At 59.1% G+C, this 22,187-nt stretch overlaps 1 protein-coding gene and 1 long non-coding RNA gene across 6 annotated transcripts; one reads left to right on the forward strand and one right to left on the reverse strand.

Moving 5' to 3' along the window:
- Positions 1-620: 620 nt before the first annotated feature.
- On the reverse strand, positions 621-22,187 carry PNPLA6 (patatin like phospholipase domain containing 6). Of its 5 annotated transcripts, none has more exons than XM_023244821.2 (35): positions 22,044-22,187; positions 20,889-20,957; positions 20,738-20,806; positions 20,312-20,399; positions 20,058-20,140; positions 19,789-19,886; positions 17,662-17,802; positions 17,411-17,570; positions 16,978-17,058; positions 16,636-16,764; positions 16,169-16,249; positions 15,915-16,077; positions 15,638-15,721; positions 15,254-15,363; positions 14,961-15,128; positions 14,791-14,868; positions 10,762-10,967; positions 10,391-10,522; positions 10,188-10,311; positions 9,710-9,823; positions 9,406-9,481; positions 7,303-7,443; positions 7,027-7,090; positions 6,589-6,757; positions 6,236-6,418; positions 5,925-6,043; positions 5,573-5,729; positions 5,143-5,259; positions 4,986-5,055; positions 4,430-4,546; positions 2,567-2,868; positions 1,554-1,670; positions 1,247-1,343; positions 1,045-1,154; positions 621-914 (listed from the first exon to the last, which is right to left on the reverse strand). In XM_023244821.2, exons 2-35 carry the CDS (start codon positions 20,889-20,891, stop codon positions 840-842), a joined length of 4,026 nt encoding a protein of 1,341 aa, XP_023100589.1. In that variant the 5' UTR covers positions 20,892-20,957; positions 22,044-22,187; the 3' UTR covers positions 621-839. The 5 variants fall into 5 exon arrangements, with proteins under 5 accessions (XP_023100589.1, XP_023100585.1, XP_023100577.2 ...); XM_023244817.2 differs by having other exon boundaries at positions 7,303-7,446; XM_023244809.2 differs by lacking the exons at positions 4,430-4,546; positions 20,738-20,806; positions 20,889-20,957; positions 22,044-22,187 and adding an exon at positions 4,633-4,749 and having other exon boundaries at positions 7,303-7,446; positions 20,312-20,664.
- On the forward strand, positions 20,718-21,527 carry LOC105261148. The gene is made up of 2 exons (XR_891024.4): positions 20,718-20,981; positions 21,210-21,527. It is a non-coding gene; the product is annotated as an uncharacterized LOC105261148 (long non-coding RNA).

The raw sequence follows: 22,187 nt of genomic DNA on the forward strand, positions 1-22,187 counted from the left end.
CACTTCACAGGTGGAGCAGGTGAGGCTCAGAGTTTCAGCCACAAGCCTGAGGCCACCAGTAAGAAGCCAGGCTGGGGCTTCACACCAGGCAGTTCGGCTCCACAGTCTAGACACACCAAGACGGTGACTGAGAACTCCTGGGGACAGGTCTCCGCGCGCCGTCGGGACTGGCTCATTCTGTGCGGCCTCAGCTCAACACACAGTAGGGTCATGCCTGGGAGTCTCTGAAAGTTTGTGAGCTCCGTGCACGCGTGTGCCCACGTGTGCCTGCGTATTTGCACAGGGCATCCTTTGGGAGCCAGGCTCTGTTGCTCACACAGTAGGCACACGTAGCACACAAAGCACGTGCACACAGTAGGACCAGCCAAGGGCAGGGGGAAAATAAGGGGTGCCAGGGTGGGCACCCAAGAACACCTGTGATCCCTGGGGGTTGCCTGTGGCATTCGGAGGTCCTGTGAATTCTGAGAGCCCTCGGGGAAGCTGGGCCTGAGGCTGGGCAAGGGGGCAGCAGGGGCGGGGGCTGTGACAAGCTCAAGGCTGTCTCGGCCCCAGCTCCAGCCATCCCAGTCATGGAAGGTGGGGCGAGGTGCCCCCTGCACCCAAAGATGACATGAGGCCACTTCCAAGAGGGGAGGGTTTATTGGGAGTAACTGATCCAGGGTCCTCAGTGCGGTGCTGTCCCTCCCCTCGGGGGCAGGGCAGTCCAGTGTGTGCGCCCTGGGCGCTGGGATCAAGGGGGACCCAGGAGGGTCGCAGGCATAGCAGCAGGCAGAGAGGGAATGAGCCACCCCCACAGGGCTCGCCCCCAGCCCAGCCCCAGGGGGACCCTCTCGAGGTCCTCAGGCATCCACAGCCGAGCTGGGAGGGTCCGGGGGCGGGCAGCGCCGGTGCCGGAGAATTGACTTCTCCTCCTCCTGAGGGGACAGGAGTGCCACACACACGTATCAACACGTATCACAGAGCCCGGGATGCTGGTGCACGCCGCTCGGCATGCATCAGCCATGTCACCCCACCTTGGGGAGGGCCTGGGCCACTCGCTCTCACCATCTCAGAGGCGGTGCTGGGGCTGGCGCCCTCGGGAGAGCCCCCTTCGTCCCGCGAGCAGTCAGGCCCTGCGTCTTCCTCATACTCTGTCAGGCAATCTGACTCCTCTCCTGGAATCAGGGAGCAAGGTGAGGTGTGGGGCCAGGGGCCCACCAATCCCAGGCCCAGCCCCACCCTCCTAGGAGCGACCTGGGCCCCTCACCATCAGCACAGCCGTCGGAAACGTAGCTTGTGGGCGGCTCAATCCGGGACACGATCTCTGCCAAGTCGGTGAAGCCAGAGCTGGGGAAGGCCAGCACCTGTGGAGTGCAGGTGTAAGTGAAGGTCTCGGGGCCTCTGCGGGATCCTGGAGCATCAGGGCCTGTGGTGTGTTGGGGGCCCGAAGATCCTAGGGGGAGTTCTCTGGTCTGAGGGTCTCAGCTAAATCCAAGGAGGTCTGTGGTCACCTGAGACGGGTTGGGGTAATCTAGTTTTAAGAGTGGCCCCACTGGGGTAGGTCACGGGCTTACATCCGCACGGCGGCTCTCATTGAGGTCAGCAGACCGCCGGTCCGTGAGCATCTTCTCAATGATGTCGCCCCTGCTCCAGCCCCCAAACACAGCCTTCCCGTACTGGTAGCCCACATCCTGCAGGAGGCAAGAAGGCTGAGGCCATGCCCGCAAACCCCACTCCCCTAATGGTCTTCTCTGCCTCACCTTCTCTCCTCAGCTCTGTTCTGTTGACCTTTCCTTGGCCTCTCAACAGCCTGATGCTCTGGGGGAGCTGGCATTTGAGACTAAACCTATTTCAGAGCCAGCCATAGGTCGCACACTTGTCCCCACGCTTCTCATCCTGTGCCCCTGTCAGACATTACCAATCGTCTCATCCTGTGTCTGTCAGACATTACCAATCAATCTCTCTACGTTCTTTCCCACTCAGCCCTGTGCAGTGTGCCAAGTACCAAATGGCCTGAGATGATGTTGTGTAAGCTTATTTCAAGGTCTGCAAAAATGCAATACGTCTGTAGATATCACCATCTCCCGTGCCCGTGACAGACATCACCAATCCATCACGGCACACTTTCCTAGTGAGCCCAGAAAGGGGGTCAGACTTTTTTACTCAGGGCTCTGGTCAGCAGCTCCCAGTCAATTTCAGCTAGCATGGGCTAGGACATATTTTTCAGGTCAGTGGCCGGTGACATATGCACTGCTCCACACCTCTCCCATGCTTGTGGCAAACGTTACAAACTGACCAATGTTCTCATTCCCGCCGATGCAGAAAATGGCTTTAGAAACCGCTAGACAGTGCTTCAGGCAGTGCAGCTGGCACATAACGGGAATCTTAGTTCTTACACGGCACATGCACAGCCACATTCCCTTGCCACACGCACTGCAGACATCACAAATCAATTACCGTTCTGTTTCTCACAGATCCCATCTGGGAACGGAGCCCTAGAATCCTTCCCCTCATGTTGCTCTGGGCTCTAAGTAGTAAAGCTCTGTCAGCCCACCATACAGGCACCATGCCGCTCCCACCCGCTCACATAGATCTGGTCGAACTTCCCGAAGTCCATGGTCTTGAAGCAGTCGATGGGCGGGCGCAGGTACTCGCAGTAGGAGCTGGACTTAACAACCTCCAGCTGCCGCACGCAGGACACGTAGGCCAGGCGAGACTGGATCTCAGCCATGTCTGGAACCTTGATCTTGTCTGTCCAGGGGTTTAGCCGCTTCCACAGTAGCCACCAGCCAGACAGGCTGTCCCCGTAGGTACTGAGGTCTGTCTCATCCTGGCTCCCCACATCGATGGCGATGACCGTCTTGGCACCCATGCTGCGGGCGATGTCCGCTGTGGGGCCGGGGGCGGTCAGCAGGTGGCTCCCCGCCAGAGCCCAGGGCAGGGAAGCTCAACCCAGTCCCACAAACACATCATGCAAAAGGTCACACACGAAAACCATGCAAACAACAAGCCGGTATGCAAAGGGCATGGGCATTGATGCCCGTGACATTGAGGAGGTAGGGTCAGACGGTGGAGCTTTTAGGTCCGGGGAAGTGGGGCCAGAGGGGTGGAGAAGATGGAGGTACAGACGTCGCTGGGGAGGAAACGCAAGGTCAGACACGTGGGGGGGGGCAGAGGTGTGGACGGAGTGATAAGGAGAGACAGGGTGGTGAGGACACCAGGAAACGGAGAGGCAGGAAGATACAGTCACAGAGGCTGGAAGACCAAGGGGCAAGAAAACAGACACGGAGACGCGTGGACGTCAAACCACAAGGGAGAGACATGCAGAGATGCAGAGACAGCAACAGAGATTTTCTGGGCAGAGATATCAGAGATTCGGAGGGAGACAGGATCTGGGGGGAGATCTGGGGCTGAGACGGGGACAGAGAACAATGAACAGGAACAAGGAGGTTCAGAGAAACAGGACAGAGGGGTGAAGGGCGGGTGATGGCCCGGTGAGGAGGCCGGTGTGTCTGTGGGTCTGTGTTTCCACGTCCGTGTGTCCCACTGAGCGTCCCCGAGTGGGTCTGGGAGGGCCTGGGGGGATGGGGACAGGGTCCTGCAGCCAGGAAAGAGACCTCAGTCTCCATCAGACTTTGCCTGAGTCCCTCACGAGCTTGTTTGCGTGTCTCAGAACACGTGCCCACGTCCGTGCGCCTGCACGAGCCTGCACACGCCTGCCACCCGTGTGTGTCTCCTGTGTGTGTGTGTGAGCACGCACACCTCGGCGTGTGTCGACGTCTCTGTGCACCCGCCTGGACGGCCCTCGCAAGTCTCCTAGCGCCTGTGCACCTACGGATCTGTGCACACCTGCTCACGTGCGTGTGGCTGTTAGGCTGTGCGTCTGTGCAGAGCACCGATGGCGGGGGTTTGCCAACGTTTCCCGTAAGGGGCCAGAGAAAACAACTCCGGCTCTGCAGCCACATGGTCTCCGTCACAACCGCGCACGACTCTGCCACGGCGGCACGGGAGCGGCCACGAGACGGAGCGTGAACGACTGGGCGTGGCTGTGTGATTTCATTTGCGAAATCAGGCCGGGGGGCCGGATTCACTGTCGTCTGCTGACCCCCCCCCCCCACCTCGGCCTGCGGGCCCCGGGAGCGCGCGTGTACCTAGCCCACGCGTCTGTTCGTATGCGCTCGCTTCGGGCTATGTGAGACGTCGAACTGCACGGCCGGCCGCCTGCCATCGGCGCGGGTGAGGCCAGCAGGTAAGCGCGAGAGCGTCACTCGGTCGCACGGGTGCCCGCCATCTGTGCGTGTGCGCTCGTGTGTGTCTGCGGCAGCGTGGAGGGACGGGCGTGCGAGGGCGTGGCCTCCCGGGCGCCTGTCTGTGTGCCTGCACGTGGGCCCACCTGCTCACGCGTGTGCTGCGCGCGCTTCTGCGTGGGAGCGAGGGGGCAGCCACTTGCCTGGCAGGTTGTTGATGTAGCCGCCGTCCATGAGGAGGTGCCCGTCCTTCGGGTCGCACAGCGGGGGCAGGTAGCCCGACAGCGTCATGCTGGCGCGTACGTATCGCCACAGGGAGCCTGCCCGGCGGGACACACAGACACAGACACGCACAGACACGCTCAGACACGCTCGGAGGCCCGGCCAGCCCGGTGGGCTCGCTGACCTGGCACGTTGTTGACGTAGCACCCATCCACCAGCAGGTGCCCGTCCTTGGGGTCGCAGAGTGGGGGCAGGTAGGGACAGTAGGAGGCGCTGGCCCGGACGTAACGCCACACGCAGCCTGCGGGGACGGCGGTGAGGGGGTGAGGGGCCTGACTAGCCTTCCAGCCCCCCACCCCTGAGGACAGACATACCTGGGGCCTCTGGGGCATTAGTGGGTGGTGGTTAGTGCTCGGCCCTCAGGCCGGGGCGGACGGTCACTCATGTTAACAACGTCCCAGATGCTCAGCTGCCCTCCCTGCACCCCCTCCCGACACGGCCACAGAGGTTGTCGTGGGGCCGGCTGGGGGCACCCACCATCTTTGTGGACGCGCATGGCTGAGGCGGTGATGTCCGTGGTCACGTTGAAGTACGGCAGCCACAGGTCCTGTGGGGACAGGGACCAGGGTGGCAGAGGAGTGGGGGCTCCTGCAGGGAGCAGCAGGGGCAGGGCAGGCAAGGGAGGAGGGCACACCTCGATCTGCTTGTCCTGGAAGACGCGGTGAATGCCGCGGTTGAAGGCCGACCCGGTGAACATGGAGGTGACAGGGTACGTGAGGTCCAGCACCGGCTCCACCACCGAAGTCATGTTCTAGGGGCAAGGAGGCCAGTGGGGGTCAAACGGGAGTCGCGCGGGGTCACTAAGAAGGGGGTCACAGAGGGCCCTGATTGGCTCCAGCTGGGGGCCAGGTCACTAACCAGGAGGTCACAAGGTCCTGGAGAAATCCGCTATGGGGATCCAAGTGGGGTTCAAGAATTAAGTCAGGAAAAGGGCAGAAAGGGCTCAGGAACCCTTTGGGGTCAGGTTTCAGGGTGCTCCTCCTGCGGTGGGTGGGGGTGGGCCTGTCCCCCACCCCTCCTTCCCCCTCCCCTCCTTCCTCCCCCCTCCCCCTCCCAACACACACCTTGGCCCACTCCCGGGCCCGCTGCTTAGTGCGGCTGGCACTTCGCTCCTCAGCGTACAGGGCACCGATGAAGGAGCCGATGGACGTGCCGCCCACCAGGTCGACGGGGACCCCTGCCTCCTCCAATGCCTTCAGCACGCCGATGTGTGAGCAGCCCCTGCAAAGGGGAGAAAACCCAGGGACTCCCTGGAGATCTCCCACCCCCACCCCCCCAACCAAGGACTCCCCTTCTCCCAGCTCCCCAGACAACCAGCAAGCGCCAGCCCCATCCCTATGGGAGGGCTCCCAGGGAACAAGCCCCACCCCCCCAGGCACTGCAACCCCACCCTTCAGGACAAGCCCCACCCCTCACCTGGCGCCGCCCCCGCCCAGCACCAGGGCGATGGTGTTGCCTGTGAGCACCCGCGCCAGGCGGGAAAAGTCGCTGTGCCGGTCCGCGCGCCTCGAGAAAACCTTCTCATAGAGCTCGTGCTGGGATGCAGGGGGCGGGGGGCGCGGGGGAGAGAGAGGCGACGCACGAGGATGGGGTGTAGGAGGCGGTACCTGGGCCTCCGCGGCACCGCTCCGCCCCCACAGCCCCTAGGCCCCGCCCCTAGGGTGCTCCACCCCACCCCCCGCCCCCTCCCGCCTCCCGCGGGGCGCCTCTCCAAGTGCAGCCCTCACCAACTTGGCTGGGCTGCGGCGAGAGAAGAGGCGGCGTGGACAGCGTAGATGCAAGTGCCCCGAGCACCAGCTCCGCATGTTGAGCCACTCGACGGTGCGCGTGGGGCCCGCGCCCTCCTCCCGGTGCAGCAGCACCAGCTGCTTGAGGGCGCGCACCGCCGTGTTCTCCAGCATCTGCTCCAGCTGTGGGGTAGCGGAGGGTGGAAGTCACTGATCGTGGGTCATTTCCTCCCCGCCCCCCCCCCACCTCCCCCGGCTGAGCTTGGGTCCCCGCTCGCCTAGCCCCACGGTGAGGGTGTGCGGGGCCCGGCGCAGGCACGGGAGGGCGGGGTCACTGTGTGCGGTCTCCGGACCTGGCCAAGAGTGGGCTCCTGGTCACCCAGGCCCACGATGAGGATGCAGTCGGCCTGGCGTAGGCAGCGCACAGTCCAGGGTGTCAGCGACGCGTCAGTCTGGTACAGCACTATGCGGTGGGCATCCTCCTGCTGGGCCAGCCACCCTGACAGCCGGAACTCTTGGATGCTGGGACAGGGGTTGGGGGTGAGCCATCCTGGGGGCTGGTCAGGGGTCCCACACCTCCCGGAAACCATGCAGCTCCATTCCGGGTTGGAGGGTTGGAGGGGATCTTAGACCCCTGCATCCGCGCCCTCCAGGAGCGATTCAATCCACGGGCTCCCATTGACCGGAGGATGGGGCGCATGCTCCTTGGTTCACAGCCCAGAACTCAACCAGAATTGAAAGAATTCTGGGCTTCAAGTCCATCCCCACGTCCTCAAACCCCAAACACATACCTATCCAGGGCAGAAGCCCCTAGGCGGGCCCGGATGATGTCACTGTTGAGGAGAAGGGTTGGACCTGGGGATGGGTAAGGATGAAGTTAGGAATCCAGGCCAAGAGAGAGGGGTGCAGGGTTGCGGGGAGTGGTGGGGGGGCAGGGAGGCTCTCCTATAAGAGAATACCCCCCGCCTCCACTCCCGGGTCCACCCCACCCTCACTGGCCAATGCTCCGCCCACGTGCGCCCCGCCCCGCCCAATGGCCTCTAGCCACGCCCCTTTCCCCGACTGACCAATCGCTTGCAGAGCATGCTGCAGCTCCAGGGTGAAGGCCACCATGGGCACCTCGGCGCACACTGGCAGGACCGCCACGGTGGCCAAGTTGCTGGCTGGGTTGGTAAGTTCCGAGTGAGGGGGGACGCCGAGTCCCGAGCCTGCTGAGTCCCGAGTAAAGATTTGTTGTGCAATCGTGTCCGGAGGGTAGACCTGTCTCCTCCTCCTCCTCAGAAATCCCGGGCCCTCATCCCCTAGCTGAGGCCTGGTGAAGCCACAGCAAAGGTAACGGCTTCGGTCCTGGTCCCGCAGCCTCACCCCGTCCCCCGTCTTGATAAGACCTACCCATGTGAACTTTGATTTGGGGCCTAATCTCCTCAACAGGATCCATCACGTAACTCTACGTTATGTGTCTGCATGGACGGATCCGTGCTCCCACCCCATTCTGGCCTTGGTGCCTCTGTCCACTGAAGGGACTTAAACGCAAAACTAGGCAGAAACATCCACTTGCTTCTCAGTTTCTCCACTAACCTCCTACACCAAGCCACGAACCCCTCTCTCTTGCCTGGTCCTCTCACTGCCTCCTCCCCTCCAGATGCTTCCCGGTCTGAATAAGCTTAAATGCCCCTCCCAGGCTCCAGGCCCCGGCCTCCATTTCTCCCGCTCGCTCCCTTTCATCCGTGAAGCGGTCCAAAGCCCCCAAATCCTGTGTGGGTCTTCCTAGTTCCCCTCCAGGCCCTATCTCATTTGTCAAGTCTCAGCTCATCGTCCTCAGAAAGGCCGCCCTCCCTCCACTAGTCACATTCCATCAAGACCTTTTGTTTTCTTCCCTGTATGTATCAGCTTGTGACATCAGGCCTTTTCTTTGTGTTTTTCAAATACCTCGCTTGTGGGGCACCTGGTTGGCTCAGTCAGTTAAGCGTCGGCTGTGGCTCAGGTCATGATCTCCCGGTTGGTGAGTTCGAGCCCCGCATCGGGCTCTGTGCTGACAGCTCAGAGCCTGGAGCCTGCCTCGGATTCTGTCTCTCTCTCTTTCTGTCCCTACCCTGCTCAAACTCTGCTTCTCTCTAAATTAATTAATTAAATTAATTAAATTAAATAAACATTAAAATACCTCGCTTGTCGAGCTGTAAGCCCTTTTAGAAGCTTTGTCTGCCTATGCACTCTTCCCACTCCCGTGCCCAGCACAGTGCCTAGGATGTTCGGTGCTCCCTGGAAAACTTTTCTGTATTTCATCAACAGAGAGACTCTCAGGGGTCTGAAATCTTGACGTTTCTGACCCTGCGATTGCCCCAGAATTGTGACAAGGGTGGACGCATGGCCTGATGGAAGTGAATGGGCATTTGTATACATGGGCCAAGACAGGGGAAAAAATGTCAGGAAAGACCCTGGGCGTGGGGGCGGTTCTTAGCCAAGGGTCACCACTGCCCATCCCCCATCCAGGCATCAAGGCCGAAGGGGCCTAAGACGACCCTAGGGATAAAGAAGGGCAGGCGTAGAGGTTGCTGGGCTGATCCAGGGTGGGCTTGCCCTCACAGAGAATCTCGGCCCCATACTCCCACATGCCTGTTACCCGACTCCATTCCCCGAAGGACCCTAACTCAAGGAACCACACCTCCCAGCAAACGCTGGAACAGAGAACCACACCTTCCAGCTTGCCCGTCACTTCAGAAGCCACTCCCCAACAAGACCCTTGACCCCACCCCCCACCCCGACGGACTTCATTTCCCAGCATACTCCTTTAAGGACTCCCTCTACAGTGGGCTCAAGATGTGGTCCCTAGCCCGCCCCGTAGGCCCGGACACCCACAACCCAGCTTGCCACTAAAGACTCTGCCCTTCAGCACTGCCGACACTTTAGATTCCATTAAAAGCATGGCCGGGGGTCTAGGTCTCCGTTTCCGGCCTGCCCAGGAACCCGAACTCCATCCCCCTCCCCGCCCCCACAGCAGGCACCGGAAATCCATCAGATTCCCCCCCCTCCCCGCTTCAAGCCCCACCCAGAGCGTGGTTTCTACGCCCGACTCCATCTCCCAGCATGCCCAGGGCTTAGGGCTCCCTCTCCCGGCGCGTTCTAGGCTTACGACTACATCCCCCAGCATTCCCGGGGCTGCCGGCTCTCACCCGGGAAGGGTCCTTGCAGCTGCTGCAAATTCCCCAAAATTTTCTGGCTTAGCAGGTGGATGAGGCGGGTTACGACCTGGGCGTGGGAAACCGGCGTTCCAGTGAGACGAGAGGGGCAACTTTTCCCTCCTCCTACTCGGTTGCCTGCGTACCCCTTACCCGGGCCCCGACCCCAAAGAGCCCTGCTCTTACTGGGGGGGTTTCCACCTCCTCCCTAGGGTTCTACCCCCCCCCCCATTAGGCCCTGCCCCCTCGGGCCCTCCCCTCCATTAAGGAGACCAGCCCGCACAGCACCCAGCAGCACCTGCGGGTAACGACGTTTGATGTGGCCCAGGGTGCCCTCGGGGAGTTTGGCCAGCTCCGTGTCGCGCACCGCGTGCACCGTCGTGGCACGAGGCTGTCGTGTCAGCGCCTCCACCTGGGGGACCGCGTGCGTGACCAGGGCTGCTTGAGCCGGGAGGTCCCGGGTAGGAAAGGGGAAGCCGACCGTGGGTGCAGAGAGGACGGTCAGGCCCTATCCCGACGGTCCCCCGATATGGGATGGAAGATCAGGCCCCACGACTCATGAGAATGTCGGGGAGAGGGACCCATGCGGCAGGGGTCGGCCGGGGGTGGGGGGGGGTTGTCTCCTCTTCTGATAGAAGTCTGGGGAGGAGACCCATGAAGACTGCCCACCCCAAGAAGTCGCCCCCTCCTCCCGCCCACGGAAGGGAGCCGCCATCACCGTCCCATCAGACTACCTGGGACGCCGTGTTTGTTGGGAGGAGTGGGAGGGCGCTTACCACGCCAATGAGGTCGCCGCGGCCGTACTCGCCCACCAACTCCTTCTTGCCGCTGCCGCGCTGGATGACGCTGCGCAGCCGCCCATTGAGCACGATGTAGGTGCAGTCGGAGCGGTCGCCCTGCCTGGGGTGGGGAGCGGGTGAGACGGGGTGGGGGCTGCCACGGGGTGGGGGCTGCGTCCTAGGCAAGGCCTGAGCTGCACCTGTACAAAGCGCGTCCCGCCTCCACCGCCGTCCAGTCGATGGCAAAGTCCATCTGGCGCACGAAGGGCGACATCCTCGCGGCCACCGTGTGCGCGGCGCTCAGCACCACACTGGGCTGTGCACGCATGATCCTACAGGGGACAGTGGGGGGTGCGTGAGCCGGGGGAGGAGAGCTGGAAGGGAATGTCCTTGGGAAGTGGAGAGGGCCCGTGATGGCCTGATGGTGGGAGCAGAAGGGCTCAAAGCTGTCCGGGGAAAGGCACCGGGCATGGGGGGGAGGGGGGGGGGGCTCTGCCCCAGCACAATGGGGTCAAGTCGGGCTCTCCAAGTGCCACTCCCACCCCAACACTGGGGGGGCCTCCCGCCATACTCATAGAAGTCAGACTTAGAGATCCTCAGGAAGGTGCAGTCTCGCTGGGCTCTCAGTGTGAAGATAAGGGGCTCCCCGGTGAGCACCGCCAGCTGACCCACCAGCTCTCCGGGTTGTGCCACGAACAGGCACACGTCCTCCGCCTTGTCGATCATACGCTGATACACGTGCAGGCAGCCCCACAGCACAAAGTGCAGGCTCACATCCTGGGGGGCAGAGGCAGAGATGGGCACGGGGGCAACACTCCCACCCTCAACTCAGCTCAGTGCACCCCGAGGAAAAGCTAAGGAAGGAAAAGTTAAAGGAGGGAGGAAACGCTCTGCGGCGCTCTGAGCTGCACAACATATCTAATTTCCATTGGGCACCCACGGTAGCCATTAGTAACGGATTAACAAATTCTGAGATCAGATTAAGGCCCATAAATTCTTTTTTGAAGATTTTTTTAAAACAAGTTTACTTATTTTGAGAGCGAGAGCGTGCACAGTCAGGGAAGAGGCAGAGAGAGTGGGAGAGAGAATCCCAAGCAGGTTCCTTGCTGTCAGCACGGAGCTCAATACCCACAGACCATGAGGCCATGAGATCATGACCTGAGCTGAAATCAAGAGTCGGGCTCTTAACTGACTGAGCCACCCAGGCACCCATGAGATTTTTTTTTTTTTTTAAGTAATCTCTATGCCCAACACGGGGTTCAACTCATGATCCTGAGATCAAGAGTCCCACGCTCAACCGACTGAGCCAGCCAGGTGCCCCAAGCTCCATAAATTCTCTCCAACATAGCCGGCAAGAGGCTGCAAGGGCTATGGAGGGGGGTGGCATGGCTGAGCTTAAACCCTCTGAGTTTATGCAGAGCAACTAATTAGCCCATGGAAGAATAAATTTGGACCCTTACCTCACACCATATAGAAATGGATCAAAAGACATGGAGGTAAAAGGTAAAACTGTAAAGCTCATAGAAGCAAATACAGGGCTCAGTCTTTGTGACTCTGAATTTGGTGAGGAATCCTTAGATAGGACACCAAAAATATGAGGGACAACACAAACTTGACAAGTTGGACTTAATCAAAATGAAAAACTCTGAGTTTCAAAGGATGCTGATTCAAGAAACTGAAAGGACAACCCAGAGACTGGGAGAAAATACTTGCAAATCCCGTATCTGCTAAGGGTCTTGTATCTGGAATACATAAAGAATTCTTACAACTCAATAACAAAAAGACAAATGACTCAATTTTAAAAAACGGTCAAAGTCTCAGAATAGACACTTCCCCAAAGAAGGTAGACAAATGGCCAGTAAGCACATGAGAAGATGATCAAAATCATCGATCACTAGGGAAATTCAAATCAAAACCATGAGGGGCACCTGGGTAGCTCAGTTGGTTGACTGTCTGATTCTTGATTCCAGCTCAGGTCATGATCCTGGAGGCGTGGGATCAGGTCCCGCATTGGGCTCTGATCTAAGCATGGAGCCTGCTTGAGATGCTCTCTCCCTCTGCGCATGGAGCCTGCTTGAGACGCTCTCTCCCTCTGCCCGTCTCCCAGTCGTTCGTGCACGTGCTCTCTCTCAACACAAAAAACACAACCACGAGATGCTACTGCACGCACTGGGATGACTAGAATCAAAATGTGTTAGAGAGGATGCAGAGAAACTACCACTGTCACCCACTGCTGGTGGGAAGGTAAAAACAGAGCAGCCGCTTTGGAAAACAGTCTGGCAAAAGTTAAAAGCAGTCTACGGGGCGCCTGGGGTGGCTCAGTCGGTTAAGCGTCCGACTCTTGATTTCGGCTCAGGTCACGATCTCACAGTTCGTGAGTTTGAGCACCATGTGGGGCTCTGAGCTGACAGCCTGCCCAGGGTTCTCTCTCTCTGCCCCCACCCTGCTTGTGTGCTCTCAAAATAAATAAATACATTTTGAAAAGAAAGTCATTAAAAAATTTGATAGTGTTGATGGTTGCACAACTCTGTGAATGTCCTAAAAACCACAGACTTCTCTTTAAATGCATGAATTGCATAGTATGTGAATTACATGTCAAAAAAACTATCCCCAAATATATATATATACTTTGCTCCCAGTTCCCTTGCTCCACTGCATCTCTGTTGACCTCCTTTTGTCTCCTAGAGGTCAAATATCCTATTTCCACCACAGGACATTTGCACAAGCTTTCCCTCTGCCTAGAAAGCTCTTTCCTGCCCCTTGCCCATAATTAATTCCTCCCCCTCCTTCCTCCTTAGCTGGAGGTTGCTTCCTCAGAGGTGCTACCCTGCCTAAGCCAGATTTTGTAAAGGCAAAAACATCTTTTATGTGTATGCACTAAGCACACGATTTTACAAGAACTGGTGTAATTCTTTTGAACGCGAGGTCTGTCAGAACTGTGGGTTTTCCCAAGGGCAGGGGCCTTACTGGTATCTCCTGCCTCTACAGTCCCAGAACACACACACACCTGCTGGAACCCTCTAAGAGAATTTCCAGATTCGGTTTGGGATATGAATGGGGGTTGCTAAATTAATCTGCCATTTTGTCATCAGATTGGGAAGCAAGTCTCTTCACTGCAGGACTTCTCAGAGCCTTGAATATGCTAATAGAGCTTCCACAAAGGGATTAAATAGCCAACATTCCAGAAACCTGTTTGAGCACAGATCCCTTGTTTGTAAGTAATACATGTGTTCCAAGAAGCACACTTTGGGCAATACCTGTGTAAAGCAGAGTTTCATAACCTTGGGACTGGATAAATCTGCTGGGGGGTGGGGGGGGACTGTCCTGTGCATTCTTCCATGTCTGGCCTTCACCCACTACATGCCAGTAACACCCTCCCAAGTCAATAAAAAATGTCGCAACACTGGCAAATGTCCCCTGGGGGGTAAAAATGCCCCCATTTGCAAACCAGTGGTATGAATTTCTGGAGGGAGAGAGACACAGCAGATTAACATCCCTGACAAAGTTCTGAAGAGTCCCCCCACACCAGGAGCCTCGCATGGTTGTAGACCAGTCTGGTCCATTAGCAGGCCAGCTGGGACTGGGTTGAGCCCCCTCGTCTCGCAGATAAGCAGCGCCCAGGGGCCCCCCACAAGAGCTGCGGTGTGACCACACTTCCTCAGCCCCAGATTGCGAAAGCCGCACCCAATTTCCTCTGTAGAAAGGAGCCCAACCTTGCAATGAGCATCTCAGCTGGTAGCAGGTGGGCCACCCCCAAATCCACACCCCCCTCCCCAAGCCTGGGGCCCCCCTGGCCCTCCCCTGAAGTGGGGTTGCAGTCTCAGTGCCTGAGTCCTGTCACACCCCACCCCCATCTCCCCATGAGCTGCTCCGCCCCCTCCCCTGGGCCTGTCACCCTTGAACACCTCAGGTTCAGAACTATTCTTTATCCCTCATGACAATCCTAGCAGGTAATTACCATTATCACCCCATTCTGTGGATGAGGAAGCGGAGAACGTTTCCGATGACATGCCCAAAGTCACAGAGGAAGTCAGGGCAGAGTCTGATTGCAACTCTGGCCCCCTCAGTCCAGAACCCTCCTCCTCCTCCTCCTCCTGGCTTCTGGACTGTGAAATCATGACTAGGCCTCAGTTTCCCCACGTGCACACCAGAGGGACTCCTGCGATACGCTTTCCTACACCTGCTGGGTGCTACCAGGAAGCACTGAAATCCAGCTCCAGGGGCTGGTTCACGGCCTCTGGGTCCAGATTCTGATCCACACACACTTATCTCATACCCACCCCAGCAGGGGCCCAGGACGAGAGGCACACAGGATGTGAGCGCATACTGAGGAACGGAAAGGTCAGAAAATACAAGTCACAGGAGAGGCCGGGGCAGGTAAGAGAGATCTAGGGGTCGGGGGTCCTATGATAAAAGGTTCAAGGGTTGGAGAAGAAAGATCGATAGGTCCAGAGGACATAGGGATCAGGGTCATAGTACCTAAGATCAGCGGCGGAAATCACATACTCGGGGATCTTCATACAGGGTCAAAGGGCAAGGATCAAGGGTCAGGAAGAGGTCTGGGGTCAGAGCTGCATTAGAGACCAGGAGTTAGCCTCACCTGGTCCCCCTGGCGGGCGATGACGGTGCCAGCTTTGGCATGATGGAGCAGGACCCGGCTGTTGAGGAGGGAGGGGTCCTGGAGGGAAAGCGGGGTTGAGATGGGCCTGTCCGGCCCCCCCCCACCCCGACCCTCCACCTCACGTGCCCCAGGACCCCACGGCCACCCACCTCGATCCGCATCAGTTTGGCCAGCTCCCGCTTCGCCGCCTCAAAGATGCTGCTTGTCTGGCGTCCCTGGTAGGGCCCGAAGGGGCAACCCCCCGTGGCCAACTCCTCCTCACAGAAGCTGTGCTCACAGGCACCCGCTGGCTGCTCCCGGGGCTCCTGAGTGGGGGTCTGCATGGAACAGGGCCTGTGACCTCCGTGCTCCCACCTGACCTCCTCCCGAGGACGCCACCGTGCACCAGGCTGGGGTCCCGGGAGGGCGCTGGGGCGAGGTGGGGGAGAGGGCAAGGCCTCACCCGAGCGGGAGCCGCCTGGGGCCCCCCTGAAGCCTCTTCCTGCAGGGACACGGAGATCCGGCCACGCTCATACGCCATGTCAAAGTCCGAGCGGGGGCCACCCTGCAAGCCTGCCGTGAGCAGGAGGCATTTTACAAAAACAACAAAGACATGAGTGACCACACTTGACTTACGTGCCGAATCCCGTCTCTGTGTAGACAGGACTACTCCATGACCACTCCCTGCCGCAGAATCCTTCTTAACCACCTCAGTGATTACCCGCCAAAAAGCCACGCGAGTGCTGCCAGTATTCCCACTTCACAGATGGGGAAAATCAAGACCGGGACCCTTACATTCAACCCAGAAGCCTGATGGCCTCCCCCGCTCCCCTCCGGCGCGCCAAACCTGAGATGTCCACTGGCAGGGAGATGCAGCGACTCAGCAGCGGGGCGGAGGGGGCCTCCAGAGAGGTGGGCTTCACCGGGTCCCCTGCGAGAGACACGTGTTCAGGCTCCGGCCCCTCAGAGCCACGACGCCTGAAGCTAGGATGATGCGGCAGGGAACTAGGAAAGCGATTCCGATGGCTCCCTGAGGCTAGGGATCCCTAGGGGACCGGACAGGAGTCAGACCTGGGTACCCAGCTAAGGGGTCCCCGGGAGAGGGCTGGGGTCCTCTGGGATACCTGCAGGTCCAGGCAGCGGGGCCCCAGTGGGGTCAGGTGGCCGGCCGGGAGTCTCCCTTGGCTCCTCAGTGGTGGAGGCGCTGACCACCCGCTTGGAGCCACGCACGGGGCTGGTGCGGGCTGGGAGGCCAGGGCTGGGGAAGAGGCGCAGGGGCTGGATCTCCTGGGGACAGAGAGCACCCTGGTGGTACCACCTGGGAGGCAAGCGTCCCACCCCCCAGCCCCGCGTTCCCTGTGCTCCCGGCACAACTCACGTGGCTGAAGAGCTCATTGGTCAGACCCAGGTAGTTGTGGAGCGCCAGGAAGGTAACCCGCTGCAGCCTCACCATGATAATCTGTAGGGGCGTGGTCGGAGGGGGCGGGGCCGGGGAGAAAACTGGAGGTGAGACACGGGGCGGGACAAGAGCCGGCCACAAGAGCCGGATAACAGGAAGGCTGGGAGGAAGCATTACGGGGCTGGAGCGGAGGGAAGGTCCAGGTCGGCTCAGCAGTGAGGGGCTGACCCGGGGCAGAGGGCCAGCCAGGGAGAAACCCACAATCAGGTGGCAGAAGATGGGGGGGAGCAGGTGTGGAGACAGCTGGAGGGAGGGGACAGGGCCCCCCTGGAGCTCTGCCTGCTCAGGGCCCATAGCACAGCTTGAGCCCCTGTTGGCTGCTGAGTCCCAGCCCACAGGTGCCCGTGGCGGTCGGGTAGGTGGAAGGAGGCAGAGGGCCCGCTGACCTGCACCACCCGCACCAAGCTCTCGGGGTACTTGGTGAACACGGCAGAGAAGGCCTCCACTGGCAGCCGCAGCACCGTGGAGTCTCGGGCCGCCCGGGCGGACACAGTGCGCTGGGGGTGCTGGTGGCCCTGGGGGCGCGGGGGAACGAGGAGACTCAAGATCAGGGGCTATGAGCCCCCTTCCCGCCCCCCCAGTCCTTCCCAACGCCAGTGCCTTGAGAACACTGGCGGCACCCGAGGGAACTATCGGAGATTGGCGTCCCTGAGACGACCCTCTCCAAACCAGCCCTCCGACTTTGTCCTCACAGCCAGCCTCCTCGCCCCCCAAGATCGACCACTCACGGTGATGACGTCCAGGATGCTCAGGAGGCTGTTGACACTGTCCCCAGGGACCACTTCCTTCACCACACACTCCTTCCCGTCCTGAGACACCGGGAGGGGAGTGGGGGGCTGACCACGGCTGTCCCCACCCTGCCAACAAGCATTCCACCTCCTGACCACACCCCTGGCTCTCGACCTCACCACCCAGTGATCACTGACATCCCGATCCCGGCACCCACCAAATCTTTGACCGGCATCCATTTCCTAGGCATCACTAACTGTGACTGCTGACGATGCAGACCACCCCGACAGCTTTGGGCATTCATTCCCAACTCCTGCCCGCACATCTCAGAAGACTACTACCCTGCTGACTGACAGCAATGCCCATCCCGATAACCAGTGCCCATTCCCCCTGCCCATCTCCCTCTGGTGCCCCCTTGGGTGGTCCACTCACAGGCCCTGGCAGACAGAGCTCCAGCAGCCCATCCTGCACCACATAGATACTGGCATCCGGCTGGCCTGGCCGGAAGACGTAGTCACCCTGGCTGAGCCGCTGGAAGACCATGTGTCGGCAGAGCTCCAGGAAGAGCGGCTTCTCGAAGTGGCCCAGCACCCTGTTGGATGGGGGAGGGAGGAGGAGGAGGAATGCAGGAGGTCAGGTGAGCCCCCAGCTCTGCAGCCCCCCGCCTGCACCCCAACACTGACCGGACATTCTTGAGCATGTAGAGCACCTCGGAGGGCAGGTGGGAGTTAGCCAGGTCACCCTCCGTCAAGTCAGCTTCAAGCACCGCGGGCGGGGGCTCCTTCCGTTGCAGTGTTGGGGCCTCTTTTTGGATGCGCAGGATCCTGGTGGGAAGAGAAGGGTGCAGGGGGCGGGTAGGGAGAGGGCTCGGGCAGACCTGAGACTCCACACAGCCTTTCCCCCAAATCCCAAAAGACAGGGATCAGCAAACTCTGGCCTCCTACCCACTTGTGTAAATAAAGTTTTATCGGCACACACGCAATTCACGTTCGTTTATGTTTGTTTACATATTACCTGCGGCTACTTCTGCTCAACAGCTAAGTTGAGTAATTGTAACGATCGATCGTATGACCTGTAAGGCCTAAAATGTTTACTGATCTGATCCCTCACAAAATGAATTTGCTGATTACTCCTTCACTAATTGTAAGCTTCCGAGGTGGAACCTGTAGTTAGGCAGATCCCTGATGTAAGATACGGGCTGCCCCCAAAAATAGCACCTCTGTTCATCATGGGACCCTGAGACCATCTTTCTCAGCACAGACTAGACCCTGACATAATCTCTCTAATGCAAACAGATCTCTGGGGTGGCTTCCATCATATGAGGAGACCCCCGGTACAACTGTGTTTTTTTTGTTTTTTTTTTTTTAATTTTTTTAACGTTTATTTATTTTTGAGACAGAGAGAGACAAAGCATGAACGGCGGAGGGTCAGAGAAAGAGGGAGACACAGAATCCGAAACAGGCTCCAGGCTCTGAGCGGTCAGCACAGAGCCCGACGCGAGGCTCGAACCCATGGACCGCGAGATCATGACCTGAGCCGAAGCCGGACGCTTAACCGACTGAGCCACCCAGTCACCCCCCGGTACAACTGTTTTGATCTTTGCAAAGATCCCTGAGCTAGCCCTTATGCCCAGATATCAAGAACCCTGAGATGACGCCTTTGATGGTCACGACTCCTGAAATAGCTCTCATCATGTGTGGAGAGTACAGATATAGCTCCTCTGCTAACCATAGACCTGGGAGAACCCTTCCCGGCAAGGCACAGTTACTACTGAGATGATCCCTCCCCTGGTCACAAGACTTCTGACGTAGACCCTTTAGTATGACCAGACCCCTGAATTAAACTCCATGATACAGAGAAATCCAGACATGGCTCCTTTTCTGATCAGACAGATCTTGGGCTAGCCCGTACCCAGTTCACAGAGAGCTGAGATAGCCCTCTGAAGGTCATGACATCAGTGTAGCTCCTTAAGGGTATGCACACACTGAGACCACCCCCGCGACATAAACACACATGAGATATAAACCCTCAACCGACCACAGAGATTCTAAAGCTACCCATGCTTCTCAAGTCCTAAAAAGCTGTGTGATAACACAACTGTTGATCATGAACAGCCCTGGGATGACACCCTCAAAACAGACCTTCAGGTATATTCCATGATGTCAGGAGACTGACCTCAGAGCCAGCTTCCAACTTAGAAAGATCCCTGGGAGGGCCTTTCTCACAGACTCTGAGATAGCCCTTTGCTAATGACATGGGCCCCTGACATGCCCTCCTATGCCTCTTAAAGCAAGAAGATTCTTGAAATAACTCCTGGCGGTACAGAAATGCTTAAGACAGCCTCCTTAGTGTGGGAAGAACTCTAAGGCAGGTAACACAGAAACATGCTTTTTGATGGAGAGAAATTGCAGAGATACCCCCAGAACGCAAAAGCTAGAGACAGCCCCTCCAGCAGATCACAGAAACACCTGAGTGAACCCCAATGAATCACTTCTTGGGTGGGGAGACCCATGAACTAGCCCACACGGCAAACCAGGAGGCAGACCCCTACGTGTATTATAAAGTGTCTGAGATATGGGCTGGAGGTAACGGGCTCACGGACACCCCTGTGGTAGGGGAACATAGCTGAGAGAGCCCTCGGGGCACAGAGACACCACAGACAGCCTGTCTGGTGTGGGAGAGCTCTGAGATAGCCCCTCTGAGTCCGTGGGGTTCAAAGAACCCTTAGATAGGCCCTTTGCTGTGGGCTGATTACTCAAAAGGTCCCTGAGATGGTCCCCCAGCGCCAGGTACACCCAGTACAGCCTTACTTCTTGGCAATGTTGAGCATCTTAAGTTTCTTCTTCATGCGTGGCCGGGAAGTGGTGGAGACCGAAGCATCCACCAGGGAGGAAGTGGATTGTGATACCTAGGAGAATTAAGGATGGGGGATGGGTGAACTGCCAGTTCAGACCTAAGGGGAGAAGGGATCAGATCCAGAGACGCTTACTCAAGGAGGGCGGGCTTACTAAGAGGTGCAAGAGGGAAAGGGTGGAAGCTCTGTGTGGTCGGCAAGGACCCCAGGAGGTCCTAGACTCACCTTCCGCATAATCTTCCGACCATAGAAAAGCACTTTGTCCCTCTTCCGGAATCGATACCTGGGACCATCCGGGGCTGGAGTCTCTGGGGATAAGTGGGGAGAGAAGCACTCTGAGCTCCGCGCAGACTCCACGCGACCAGAGATGAGGACCCTGCCTGGAGACTCCCGTAAGTCCCATCTCTACTGCCTTAGGACCCCGGACATTTCAGCTCCCTACGCCGCAGCCTCCCCGGAGGGGCCCTCCGGGTCCTCACTCTGCACTCGCAGTCTCCGCACCAGCAGGAGGATGAATACGGCAGTGACCAGCACCGCGACTCCAGCCCCAATCATCACGCCCAGCACCTGCGGGATGAAGGGCACTGGCTGCGCATCGCATATCCGGCCTGCCGAGCCCTCCACGGAGGCCGGGACGCCCCCGTCCCCATCCCACTCCGCCAAGTCCCCGGCCCCCGAGGAGGTCACAGACGGCCCGTGACTCGGTGCCCCCATCTGCAGAATGGGCCGGCGCTGCTCCCTCCCCGGGGGCGCAACTCTTTTCCGGCGGCTCCGCGGCCCGCGGTGCACGCCGGGAAACGTAGTTCCGCCAGAACAGGCGTAACCAAGGTCTCACGGGACCGCGATGAGCGCTGAGCATTTCGGGAATTGTAGTTCCCGCAGCGCCACACCTCCCCAACCCTTACCATTCCGGTTTGCAGCGGAGCCTCCATCAGTTGCTTCAGACTGGGAGGCAGGTCTGGTAGCCCAGAGTCCTAGGGAATACGGAGTAGAAGGAACCGGTGCAAGTCGTCGCTCTGGGCCCCCCTCTCCCCTGCCGCAAGCCCTGCTCCTTACCATGAGCCTTGCCCCTTTCGTACGGGCCACCTGGATGGCGTTGCTGGCCAGAGGACAGCTGGAGGGGCACTGAAGAGCAGAGAAGTGGTGCAGGTGGACCTCGAGTCCCGGGCTAGGGAGTGTGTGTGTGTGTGGGGGGTCCCTGGTTCCCCGCCTGGCTCCCGTCACCCATACGCTGGGCCGGCAGACGCCCCAGCGATAGAGCCCCACCCTGGGGCTAAAGGGCAGCCTGCCAGACACCCAGTCAGCAGCCACTGCACGGGCGCCCAAGAGGACCGACTTCCTCCCGCAAGTGGCCCCTTCCTGGCTTCTTCCCTGCAGGATTGATCAATTCTGACCCAGCAGACGCTAGGCCGCACCCCCCTGCGAAGGCTGGATGGACCTTCCCAGGGAAACTGGGGTCTTCAAGCCATGGGGGTCGAGGAGACGACTGGCTTCTGACCTAAACCTGCCCCTCCGGAAACCCACAGGCCGGGGCGCTGGGAGTGCTGCCGGCAAACTACCACACAAGGGGTCCTGGGGTGATGTCGAGGTCTCGGAAGGATCCCGAGATGCTCGGAGTGGGGCGGGGTCACAAGGTGTTCCTGGCTGATGTTGGAGCTTTACTGTCACGCATTAATAAAGTTATAGGGTCTCTGACAGTGTGGAGCATCACTGGAACTTTGGGAACGATGCTGGCGCCATTACTGAGACGAAACCAGGGATGCTGGAATTACCGGGGGTCCCTGTAAAGTTGCCTAGATTCCCAGGAATACAGGACTGTTACTGGGGAAACTGGGAGCTGGATGGGCACGTCCCAGCGGTCGTTTGAGCTAGAGAACCGGCCTCGAGATGAACGCTGGAATATTACTGGGGCTTTTCTGAGGGAATGAGAATGTTTCTGGCACGGCTGGAGTACTAACGGAAACTTGGGGGAGTCACTGGGCCCTTTAGAGACTACATGGAAAATTTACGGAGAACTAGGGCCCTTTCACCCTAGCGCACACCCAGCTACCCGCGTGGAAACACCTGCCGGGAACTGGGGGAGGAGGGGGATGGGAACATAAGAGAGCCTGGAACTACCAGAAATCGGAGGACAGATCTTAGGAAAACCAAGGTCTCGCTAACGATCTCGGAAGGGACGCGTCTGCGGGGGCGACGAAAACCCGGACTCACCCAGGGGGCCGCAGCCAGGCTCCACTCTGCGCCAACACCGGTAGCTTTCCGCCCGGCGCCGCAGGCGCGGCCCCTTTAAATCATTCACCACAGGGCGCCCCGCAGCCCCGCCCCCCACCAAGGGTCCACTGTCTGGCGCAGCCC

Source organism: Felis catus, chromosome A2 (genome assembly GCF_018350175.1).
Source record: "Felis catus isolate Fca126 chromosome A2, F.catus_Fca126_mat1.0, whole genome shotgun sequence".
NCBI lineage: Eukaryota > Metazoa > Chordata > Mammalia > Carnivora > Felidae > Felis > Felis catus.